Genomic DNA, 12,921 nt, shown 5'->3' with positions numbered 1-12,921 from the left:
AAAAGAAACAGCCAGCTCACCCGACTAACAAGTAAGCTAACAAAAAAAGTTAGCATGTTTCCTACTAAGCTTTTCATGGTGTTACTGTACCACAACTGTTGCTTTCCATTTCCAATAATGTTCTAACACCTGCAAATTTTACTTCATCCATCACAGACGACTATTAACAGTGGAAAATGTACGATAACCCATACAGAGTAGTACAAGTAAACATGCTGAAGATCAGAGTGCTTCTCCAAGTACTGCCACGGTTTAACAGATTGGCCTGGAGACATAACCTGAAATACAGATATTGCTTCAAACTTCTATGTAAATTCAAGACTACAATCTGGAAGGGTGACATCTTGCAGTAAGTCAATATACTAGGTCTTCCTGTTGAAGGATTTCAGAAGTGATAAGGGAATTTTGAAAAATGCAGTGCTTACACATGAGGATTCTTTTCTCTGTTCTGGCCATGGTAAAGGCAGACTCTCAACTTGCTCCCACTGACGTGCCTCTCAATCTCTTTCTTCCAGTGATGAACCAGTGAGGCTGGACAGATTATCAAAGTCCCATGTGAGGGAACAAGGGATGCATCTAATTCAAATATTAAAAACACATTTGTATTACGACTGGGTAGAGATAGTCAACATTTGTTCAAATTCCAAACTATCAAAAAGAACATCTATCTGTATGTATCTCCACTCACAAAGAATAGTTGTATAAAATCTTACCATAACCATAGATGTCCTTGTCTTCCATGTTGCAGTATTTTTGGTGTGGGATTTCCTGCCTTCAGGCGACCCGTACGTCATCTCCTATACAAAAGCTTCAGCTTGGCTGTTGCAGCTGCGTGGGACGTCACACATAGGGCCATAAACCAGGGACCTCATGTATGACGTCTGCACGCACAATCCTCCAAACTTGAAGCTAAGCAGGCAACGAAGATGGCCCAACAGGATAGGATGCCAAAGGAGACATGTATAATGGCCTGGGTCTCTTCTGTAATGGAGAGAGGCATCAGGGAACAGTCAGACTGGTAGAGTCTGCGAGGGGGAATGGTGGGTGGGAAGGAATACTGCAACATGGAAGAGAAGGACATCTGTGGTTATGGTAAGATTTTACACAACTATTCTATGTCCTTCTATTCCTATGTTGCAGCATTTTTGTGTGGGTGAGTACCACAGCTTAGTTTGATGAAAGGGTGGCGGATGCAGAAGATGATGCCACAAAGCCTTGTAGGATTGCACTGGCAAATCCTGCGCATGCTTTGGAGATATGGTCCAGTTTGTAGTGTTTGGCGAAAGTGTGTATAGTGGACCATGTAGCGGCTTCCATAATGGAAGTGGTGTCCACCCCTTTTTGGAAGGCCTTGGAAGTGGCCATTGCTCTTGTGGAATGTGCCTTAACCCCAATTGGAGAGGTTTTTCCGTGGTGTGAGTAGCAGACACTGATTGCCTTTCTAATCCAGGATGCAATGGTCTGTTTGGTGACTGCCTTGCCCAAAGCCCTGGGATGGAAAGATACAAAGAGTTGTTTGGATTTCCTAATGTCTTTAGTCTTGTCCAGGTAAAATCTCAGTTGCCTGTGGACATCTAGGGAGTGGAGTATCCTCTCTCCTTAGTTAGTGGGAGAGGGGAAAAATTGTGTAGGTGAATGGATTGATTTAGAGATAAGTCACTGATTCCCCTTGGGCATGAAGGAAGGGTTAGTTCTCACAGTGACCCTGTCCCTATGAAAAATGGTATAAGGTGAGCATGCCATTAAGGCTTGTAGCTCGGAAACCTTTCTGGCAGAGGTAATAGCCACAAACAGTACTGTTTTCCAAGTACAAAACTGTAGAGAGGCTGTAATAGCCGGTTCGAAGGGGGGCTGGGTTAGTTTTTCCAGGATGAAGTTCAGGTCCCATGGAGGAGGGATAGGCTTCTTAGGTGGTCTGATGTGTAAGACCCGTTTAAGGAAGAGTTTCACATGTAGCCTGGCTAACAAGTGAGGATCTAGAGGTAAGCAGGCTGATAATGTGGAGAGGTGCACTTTCACTGATGAATAAGAAAGTCCACCAGTTATAAGTTGACACATATATGAGAGGACTAAGGGGGTGTCAGCCTCGTAAGGGTCCCTTTCCTGTCCCAGACACCACTGAGTAAATATTTCCCATTTAGAAAGGTATAATTTTCTAGTAGTGGGTTTCCTGGCCTCCATCAGGACTGATAAGCACGTCCTCTGAATAGTGGTGTCTGAATGGAGTTAGTAGTTTAATCACCCACACAGTCAGGGAAAGCATTTGCAAGTGTGGGTGTAGGAGAGTTACTTTGTCTTGTGTCAGAAGGTCCACCTTGTGGGGTAACTTGCAGTGACTGCCCTTGGCTAAATTGTATAGAAGGGGGAACCAGTGCTGCTTTGGCCAGTAGGGAGTCACTAGCAAGATTTTTGGTTTGTCCTTCCTGATTTTCAGAAGGACTTTGAATCAAAGGGAAGTCGTACAGGAACTTCCCCTCCCAGGTGAAGCTGAAGACGTCTACTCTCCATGCTTGGGGGGGGGGGGGAGTAAGTCTTTGTGCAGAAGGTCTGCAGTTGCCTGTTCTGGGGGGAGGCAAACAGGTCTATTTGTGGAATGCCCCACTGGTGGACTATGTCTAGGAAGACTGTCCTGTCCAGCATCCATTTGTGCTGCAGAGAGGACTTTCTGCTTAGGAGGTATGCTTGCTTGTTGTCCTGCGAAGGGATGCAGAGCTGGCTAGCAGGGATATGTTGTGCTGGGATGCTAGGTCCCAAATTAGTAGGGCTAGCCTGCACAATTGCTATGCCTTGGTACCTTCCTGTTTGTTGATGTACCACATTACAGTGGTATTGTCCATCACTATCGGAAGAGGACCTGGTAGCAGTAGGGGTAGGAAGGTCTGAAGAGCTAAAAGAACTGCTGTCATCACCTTTACATTGATGTGTTTGGTTTTCATGGGAGGTTGCCACTGGGCTTGGACTCTGTAAGAGTGTAAGGTGGCTCCCCAACCTGAGTCTGAGGCATCTGTATGCAAAATTTGTGTGGGTTGAGGGGACTGCAGGGAAAGCCCTGGGTTTAGTTGTACTTGTTGGATCCACCAAATCATTTCCTTCTTTAAACAGGGAAGAAGGGGGATAACTTGTTCCAAGTGAACAGATATTTTTTAGGTACCATTGCAGTTTTCGCATATGCATTCTGGCCAATGGTAGCATGGGAATGGTTGCTGCCATCAATCCCAGAAGTCGAAGGAGTTGCCTTGCAGTGACTGGGAGAGCAAAACTTCCTGGAAGTGGGAAGTTAGGGACAGAACCTTGTCCTGTGGGAGAAAGGCTCTCATTTGTTCTGTATTGATTCTACAACCTAGGAATATCTTGTCCTTGTCTGGGTTCAGGGAGGACTTCTTGAGGTTTGGGGTGAACCCTAGACTTTGTAGTTGGGACATAGTGAAGTGTAGATGTCTTAAGAGGGAATTTTCTGACTCTGCTAGGATAAGGATGTCATCCAGATATGGGTAAATCTGGATTCCTTGGGTCATGCAGAAGGCATTGGCTGGAGCTAGGCACTTTGTAATCACTCTTGGGGCAGTGGATAAGTCAAAGGGCAAGGCAGTAAATTGGAAGTGCGAGGATGGGTCAGAGAAACGCAGTAAATGTCTGTGTGAGGCCCTGATGGGAATGTGCAGATAAGCATCTTTTAGGTCTAAGGTGACCATGAAAGCATTTGACTGTATGAGGGGGTAAGAGAGTGAGAAGTGACAGAATTGTTAAGGATGGTACCTGCAGGTAAAGGTTTAGGAAGGAGAGATCCAAAATGGGTCTCCAGGGACCGTCCTTTCGAGGGACCAGGAACAGACGGGAGTGGAATCACTTTCCTTCTTGTCCTGTGGGAACAGGCTCTATTGTACCTTGTTGTTGCAGGTCTGACAAAATTTGTGGAAGGAGATGGCATTGTTTTTTTGGGGGGAAATGGAATGCCTTTCCAGGGGGGGAAGTTGTTTCTAGGATAGAAAGTATCCTTTTTGAATAATGGTTAATACCCATTGGTCTGTGGTGATTTTCTGCCAGAAGGGGAAGAAGTGGGTAAGGCGAGCTGAGAGGGGCAGATGAACAAGGCAGTCACGCATTATTGGGACCTCCCGTCCTGAAAGAGCTGTCTAGGCTGAGGAGGAGGGCCAGTGGGCGTGGATGAGGAATGTCTTCTAGTTCCTCTTCTGGGGCTGGAGGAGGAGGCAGCAGAATGCGGGTTATGCCTAACAAAGGTAGTCTTAGTCGGGTAGTTCCTATAAAATTTGGGTATAGGGGATACCAGGAGATGTTTAATATCCTGTAACTCTTTGCTTTTTTCTTGCAGATTCTTAAAAAGGTTTGCAAATTGTTTTCCAAAGAGAATGTTGTGATCTAGGGGAGCGTCCAAGATTTTGGACTTGAAGTCCTCTGGCGGATTCTGTAGTCTAAGCCAGGAATATCTCCCAAGAACAGATGCTGATGCTGTAGAGCGAGCAGAAGCTTCTGCAGCATCGTAGCTGCATCTTATAAAGTGTCTAGCCACTTGTAGTGCTAAGGACAATTTGGAGGAGATATCTGTTTTAATGGGGCTGTCAGGAATTGAAGCCAGCATGGAGGTGGCTTGGGATACTAAGTCCAAGGCATACTTGGCCATGTGTGTTTGATAGTTACCGGCTCTGAAGGCCAAAGTGGAGGAAGCGTACACCTTTTTGCCTATCCTATCCATGGATTTGCTATCTTTATCCATGGGCGAAAGGGAGGCAGAAGATAGCAACGTGGACTGTTTATCAGGTGCAGTGGCAATCACTGCTGGGTCTGCTAAGGGTGGCTTTATGAGGAATTTTTGTTCCTCAGGCACCTTGTAAAAGCAGCCTGGGCGCTTAGGAGCAGGAGGCTGCGAGTCAGGAGTTCTAGATGCTGCAGTAAAGGCATCCAAGTATGCAGGAAGGACAGGGGGCACAGCTGAAGGGGAGGGGGACTCCACTTGCAGCAGTTCAAAGTATATTTTTTGGGTTTCTGTCATTTGGGAAGTATCCCATTTGAAATAGTCTTTCATTTTGGTGATGGTTTCACCAAATGAAATGTCTTCAGCTGGAGAATCCCCTTCCACAGAATCCTCATCGGGAGAGTAATATTCCTTGGTAGAAGCAATCTGGGATGCATAAGAGATGGAATCATCTGAGGAAGAGTATCTAGATTCATGTTCTTCTTCTTCCTCAAGGAGGGAAGCTTTGGGAACAGAAGAAACAGAGGTAGGCCTAGGGCTTAGCAGAGGCAAAGTAGTTGTGGGTGAGGCAGAAGGCCTAAGGGCCATAAATGCCTGAATAAGAGAGGAGGTGAAGGCCTCCCAGTCTGGAGGGGCTTCAGAAGCAGGCGTAGTATATTTTCTGCTTCTTTTTGGTTGGATTCAGTCTAGAGTTGGGCTTGGCAGCGGCTGTATCAGAGGTCTGGATCCCAGTCGAAGGAATCCCCAAATCTGGCTCCACCTCGACATCGACAGGTGTCGGTGTCTGAGAAAGCTCCATGGACATGCCGGACATTGGCTGTGCAGCAGCCTCCACGAGGGAGGTCGATGGAGCCGACTGATCCGCCAAACGCTCAACTCTTACATCGGTGGTTGGCGGGACGTCCTGGGTGCGAAGCTGCAGGCAATGAAGGCCTTCTTACACAGAGGTTCTTGGGCGGCCTCTGAAGCGGGATCCATCCCGAGAGCCAGCCGTTTGAGGCATTGGTTTTCTAAGTAAAGGTTTAAATCTGCCAGATGGCTACATAAGGTCTTAGGCACAAAAGATTTGCAAATAGGGCAAGCGTTATGGTTGTGTTCCTGGCCTAAGCAGAAAGCGCATTTGTTATGAGCACCCTTAAGAGGAATTTGGCGCCCACACTGGCACTTTCCCTTTTTACCTGACATCAGCTGAAAGCTAAAACAACCAAGCCTAAGCAATGCGAAAGTTAGGTAAAATATTAGAAATGCAATAACCCAACAGGTTACTTATCTATAGTCAATCCTATTCCTGGAGAACGATCATACGATACAAAGTCGTCTGCAGCTGAAAAGTTCTGAGGATTGTGCGTGCAGACGTCACACATAAGGTCCCTGGTTTATGGCCCTACGTGTGACGTCCCATGCAGCTGCAACAGCCAAGCTGAAGCTTTTGTATAGGAGTCAGGAAATCCCACACTAAGAATACTGCAACATAGGAATAGAAGGACATATGAATATTATGCACTTCCTACAGTTGGGGAGAGAAAGGAGTTAGTCTCACAGACAACAGTCTAATAGACAGCCTAAAGCATGATGGAATTCAATTCTCTTTAAGGTGCATGAAACTCAGATTATAGTCAGTAAGGAGATACAGGCAGCAAAGTCCCCTACATGGAAAATGTGGAGAGCTTTATGTTTTTCCCCACATGACACAAACATCAAGCCAGACAGTAAGTGTCACTTTTCATGCCTGTACTGTCTTCCTTCATGAAAACAGCATTCACCACTACTGCAGTCATACTCACTCTAGATCCAATACAACTGACTTCATGGAAAGCTTCTTCAAAAATTACAATAAGTCCCTGCCACAAATAAAATGACACTGTACAAGTTGGAAATGAGACAAGCCATACACCAGCAAACTAGCACAGAAGTGGCTTAAAGGTACTAGGCTTACTTGGCACAAATGCCTCCCTCATATTTTCCTTCAGGAGCACAAATAAGCGTTTTATCAGTTCAGTCTCAACTCTGACCTATACTGCTACTTCTTAAACGCTAAGTAGAAGAAATGGACTGTAATGGGAGACTATTTATCTTCATGCTTTGAACTGACATCCTGAGTGAGGTAAAGGTCTTCCACTAACAGGTCATCTAGGCAGGTTTTCCAAAGTATAGTGCACCAATTGTTTAGTCCTTTCACTGATGCATCCTGTAAGAGTCAGTGTCACTTAGACTAATAAATGGTGACGTGCTGGACACACATACAGGACATTACAAACCCCAACAAGCACTTTCAGATGACTGATTTGCACAGGAAGTGCAGTGGACTAAAACAATATATATGCCTTCACCATAATGACAGGTCTGTGTGATCTGTGTCCATCATCTTCAACAATTAAAATTTAGCTGCAGGCTCATCTCAGCTCAACAGCAAAACTTTACCCTAGAACCACCACCGACTCCCCAATCTCATAATGCCCTATACCCCCTTCTCTTATTTCCACATTTACTGAGTGCTGCTCAAAAGTGAGCAAGTCTGGAAACCAAAAGCTATTCCAAGAGTTACAGACTACCATATAGACAAGTGAGGGACCATCTTCCCCAACTCCTTATATCACACAAGTGAAGGAGAGGATAGGGGACATGCCAAAGATAATCAAGATCATCCAAATGGTAAGTACATAACATATATATATATGAGGTGATCTTGGCCATTCTTTTCAACTGTTAGGGCACAGGCTTTAGCTCATCCTCCCAGGTAGGATCAGGAGAGGATCCTCACCAACAACGGTAGCACCAAAATTAAGACACAGACCTGGAGACTGTATCCAGTTCACAGTGCCTTGTGAAAGCATGCAGAAAAGTGCATATAGCAGCTTCACAAATCTCATCAGGACACACAAACTTGAATGAGCAGTAGGAACAGCTGGTGAGATCTGTTATGGTTTCCTCAGCAAAACTTTATACATTTCTGTCTATACTGAGACAAAGTTATCTTGAAAACCTTAACCCCTTCTTTTTTGGAGCACACAAAACAAAACAAAACAGAACTTGTGAGGTACTTCTGATTGACTTTGTCCTATTAAATAGAAGCTTATCTATAAACATCTAAAACAGTTCTTTCCCACTATTTGACTATTCTGGAAAAGTTACACAGGTAAACTAACACATTAATTCAAGTTGGTTTTGGTTCCTACTTTGGGCACAGAAGTGGGATTGGTTCACAACAATGTTGTTGTTGAAAACAAGGTAAGCAGGCTCTAACTATACTGCCTGAATCTCAGCAATCTTTGTAGCAGAACAGCCACCAAAAAGCTAGTTTTCCATGGCAAAAAGTTAAGATACGAGTAATCATCCAGCTCAAAGGAAAGCAAAATTCATGGTTTAACACAATGTTTGGATCCCAAAGGAAAGCAAAAAAAAAAATATGTACTCTCATAATGTTCCACCTGTGTTGTCGATCTCTGTTCATTCTTGACAGCTGGGATACGGTTCTGCTCCTTTGAACTGGCTCTGCCTTTATACAGCTTGTGCCAGCCAAAAAACTCTTGAGCCAAGTCTCTACCCACAATGTCCCTCTCCGTATTACCTCCGATCGAGTTTGCAGACTACAGCAAGAAGAAGAAAATATAAATTGTAAGAAGAAGCCATGTCATAGGTTCATAGATTACTACTAGGCTAACTGCCCTTGCGAGTCATTTTAAGCCTAGCCAATTATCTCCTGTGAGATTCAAACCCTGTACCTTGTGTTTGTAAGGTAAACACCTTAACTATTAGGCCACCCTACCAACCCCAAGGTAAAACCCCTAATGAAAGCCCAGGACAAGGGTATGATCCCCCAGGAAATCTAATGGAGGGGGAAGGTGGGTGGAATGTTAAGAATGAATGAAGACAGACAACACAGAAGGAACGTTATGGTGAGTAAATAACTTCATCTGATGTTGACAATCTTCGTTAATTCTTGACAGCTGGGACAGAGTCCTGAGCTACTTTATTCCCTGGGTGGCCTTATGGAAGGATATTCTATAGTACCATAGAGCCAAAGGATGCTCTTCCCATGGAGACCATATCTAATTTGTAATGAATGATAAAAGTATGAGACGTAGCCCAAGTTGTGGTTGCACATATTTCATCTAGAGAAGCTTTGGAATGAAAAACAGCTGATGTGGCAATAGATCTGGTTGAATGCGCTCTCACAGGCGCAGATAATTTTCGTTTATTATGTTCATAAATGAAAGTAACACAATCTCTTAACCATTTAGATAGGGTCACTTTAAATACAAGTTTTCCTATTTTTGGTCCTGAAAAGGAAACAGACAATTGGTCTGATGCTCTGCAATCCTTAGTCCTGTCAAGGTAAAACCTCAGCTAAGAACATCTAATAAATGTAAACAATATTTGCCTTTGTTAGAGAAATTGGGAAAGAAAACTGGAAAGTGAATGGATTGATTAATGTTTGACTCAGAGACCAGTTCAGAAAGAAATGAAGGGTTAGTCCTCATCGACACCCTGTCTTTGTGCAAAACCACCGTACATCATTTTTCATAAAGTGCCAGCATTTCTGAGACTCTCCTGGCAGAAGTGATGGCCACTAGAAAAAGTTTTCCAGGAAAGGAATTTGATATGGCAAGTGGCAGCTGGTTCAAAGGGAGGTAGTATTAAGTATTGCAAAATGAAGGCAAGATCCCACAGAGGTAACGGATCCTTGAATGGAGGCGTGAAGTGTAAAACTTCTTTGATAAACACTTTGCTCAGATGATGGGAAATTAAACGATGGTCCTCGTATCCATTGTGAAAATTAGAGATGGCTGCTAAATGAACAATGGCGGAGACAGCTGCTCTTTGGTCAAAATGATCAGCTAGGAATTCCAAAACTTTTTCAACTGGAGCCCAGAAAAGGTCTAAATTATTTTCAAAGGCCTAAAGAGAAAATCTTTTCTATTTACTGGAATACAGTTTCCTGGTGGATGGTCTATGGGAAGCCAGTAGTAGTTTTCGGACAGGGGAAGTATTATTATTCTGCCTGGTGTCTAATGGAATTGGAGGAACCAAGCTGTGAGCTTGAAGGAGTGAAGATCGGGATGTAGCAGCCCTTGTGGATGGGACAGCAGGTCCAGAATCCAAGGTTGGTGAACCAAGCGAGGCCATAGAAAGGGGAACCAAACTTACCTGGGCCAGAAAGGGGCAATGAGGATCACTTTGGCTCGCAACCTTTGAGCTTTCTTCAGGAAGAGGAGAATGTGTGGAAAGAGAGGGAAGGAATAAAGGAGACCAGAGGGCCAAGTGAGAAGGACAGCATTTCTCAGGGACTCTCCCTGTGGAGGGATTAGGGCAAAGTATGTGTTGCACTTGTTGTTCATTGGGGAGGCAAATAGGTCACAACAAGGCTGTACCCAGCGGCGAAATATATCTTTTGCCACTTTCGGATTCCGAGACCACTTGTGGGGCAGTAGAATGTGTCTGCTCAACTTTTCCACTGCCACATTGGAGCTCCCTGGGATGTGAGTTGCCACAAGAAAGCAGTTGGAGGATATTGCCCATTGGCAAACTCAGAGATCTTCCCAGCTAAGGGAGTAGGACTTTGTTCCCCCATTTGTTGATGTACCAGACTACTGACATGTCTGCCTGAATCACAACTGTTCCCAGAGGAAGGGCAGTTTGAAAGGCTTGCAACTCTAGGAGTACTGTTCTCATTTCCAGGACATTGATGTGTAAGTTTGCCTCTTGAGGAGATCAAGGGCTTTGGACTGTCTTTCCCAGATAATGCCCCCCCCCCAATCTGGGAGGCATATGTGGTCACTTTGGCCTTGCGCTGAGGGGGAACAAATGGACGTCCCATTAGGATTTCTTCCAACTTCATCCACTAGGACAAATCTCATTTTCAACGTCCCGTTTTCAGGATCAGTTGATTCACTGGGTGGGAAAGAATGGACCATTTTGCAGCTAAGAGCCACTGAAGTATTCTCGTGTAAAACCTTGTCAGTGGGACCAGAGTTATAGCTGCTGCCATGGATCTTGGGGCCTGAAAAATTAGAAGAGTGGGCACCTTGTTTTTTGGTAAAATGGACTGAACTTGCAACCTCATCTTTTGGAGCTTGTGAAAAGGTAGAGAAGCTATGCATGAAACCATGTTCAGTTGGGCTCCTATGTACTTTAAGTCTTGAGTGGGGAATAGACTTTTCGTAGCTGATTGTAATGCTCAGGGTACTTGAACAGGCGTGTGATGAAATCTATGTATTGAATCAGTAGATGCCTGGTTGGAGATGCGACAGCTGCCATAAATTTGGTGAACACCCTAGGGGCTGTGGTGAGACCAAAGGGCAGCACTCTGAACTGGTAATGACTGGCCCCCAAATGAAAGCGGAGAAACCTTCTTGAGCGCTTGCCCATTTTTATGTGGTAATACACATCTTGACGGTCTACAGAGAACATCCAACTGTTTTCCTCTAGAAAGGGAAGAATAGACTGAACCATGACCATCTGGAATTTTGTCTGCTGAACAAAGATGTTCAGAAGGCTGAGGTCCAATATTGGCCTCCAGCCGTCTGTCTTTTTTTACACTAAAAAGAACCTTGATTAAAAATTGGATCCTATCCGGTCTGGTGGGACTTCTTGGATAACTCTCTTTTGTAGCAGCTTTTGGATTCCTTTGGCTGCTTGATCTCTCTGATGGAGTGGAACGTTGGGGATTTTTCTTACAGAATGTGGAAAAAGTATGAAGGGGATGCACTAGCCTCTGGTAATGATTTTCTGCACCCAAGTATTGGAGGTTATTTGTCACCAGGCTAATGAATGCAGCGACAGTCTTCCCCAGACTGCTTCCAGAGTTAAGCAATCAGGCCTCCCTTCAGGAGGGCTGGTAGGGCTATCTAGAGAAAGTGCCTCAGGAGCCTTGGTTTCATGCGCCACCTCTGCCACAGGGATGGCATCTTCATTCTGAGCTCCCCCCTCTGCCCCAAGGGGAGCAGCCACCATGTGCGTCCTGGAATGGCCCCTGGGACTTTTTGAACATTTTTCCACTCCTCTGATTCCTGGAAAAGGATCATTGAGGAGTAGAAAAACGAATGCCCACAGCAGCCAGGGTTTTACCATCTTTTTCACACGTGGATAATGCGTCCTTTTACTTTGGGGCCGAATAAGGATGATTCATCAAACGGAGCCTTAATGAAGGAAGACTTGAAGGGCTCCATGAAATCACAAAAGCACATCCAGACGTGACACCTACTGACAATGCCGGAACCTGCTGCCCTGGTCGCACCTTTGGCTGCATGTGCGATGAGCTGCATGGACGAGTTTGATATAGACTCCATGGTGGCTAGCTACGAGGCAACTTTATCTTGTAGATCGTTAGAGACAGCCTAAGCGACAGTTTCTGATAATTCCCTGGTCAGATAAAAATATACAGTTGTCTACTCTTATCAATGATATTCCTGTTAGCAATGGATATATTGTACTCCACCAGCCAATATCTTGTACTGTTTTTCTTACCTTATCCATACGGCGAGTAAGTTTTACTGAGCAGGTCAGCCACATGCACCTCTGTCCTACCAGGATGGACAAACCAACAATTGCCGCTCACTACCAGCCTCTCCACCCCAGCTCTTTCATCACTCAAACCATTAGTCAAACATAGGTAATTTGGGTCCAAGTAAACCACACAAGCAGTTTCTTTTCTCAATTATTTTTAATCAAAAGATTTCACACACTACTGCTCAAAGTTTCTTTATATACAAGAACAGGTATCAAGTACTGGAGCAAAATGTTCTGGATTAAAAACTAACATAACCACAGCATTATTTAATTCACATAACATAATTTATTCAGAAAAACAACTCCAATATGGTAAATCATTCAGTCAAAAGATCAGCAGTCAATGGCTGACGTACATAATTCAAAAGTAAAATCTGATTCTTACTGCAAAAACATTACTTTCTGGATATATTCCATCTTTTAAAAAATGCTGATTTGTTATTTTCCATGCAGCTTGCATTCACTTTTTTACTGCAATAAACTAAGAACAAGTCCCCTTAATGAAGGTACCATGCATTCATTACAAACATAACATTAAAATGTAAAACATCTTAACATATTAAACCATGGGGTAACTTACATGACAAAAGAAGTAGAAGTAGATTTAAAAAATATTAATCATAGGTTAGTACTAGCCTAACGGCCCTGGAGCCAGTGCATGCCTAGCACCAGGAATATTCCTAGTCATCTGGCTGCCAGAC

At 44.3% G+C, this 12,921-nt stretch overlaps 1 protein-coding gene across 1 annotated transcript in view; it reads right to left on the bottom strand.

Moving 5' to 3' along the window:
- Positions 1-392: 392 nt before the first annotated feature.
- LOC122801872 (transcription termination factor 2-like) overlaps positions 393-12,921 on the bottom strand; it is a gene marked incomplete in the record, with an annotated part of 438,525 nt that continues 425,996 nt past the window's right edge. The window contains 1 exon segment of the mRNA XM_044071534.1: positions 393-576. Within this exon segment, the coding sequence (XP_043927469.1) occupies positions 422-576 (155 nt within the window).

This window comes from Protopterus annectens, chromosome 5.part0, assembly GCF_019279795.1.
Source record: "Protopterus annectens isolate FY-2018-M chromosome 5.part0, PAN1.0, whole genome shotgun sequence".
Taxonomy (NCBI): Eukaryota; Metazoa; Chordata; order Ceratodontiformes; family Protopteridae; genus Protopterus; species Protopterus annectens.
This window is presented reverse-complemented; position numbering and strand designations above follow the sequence as displayed.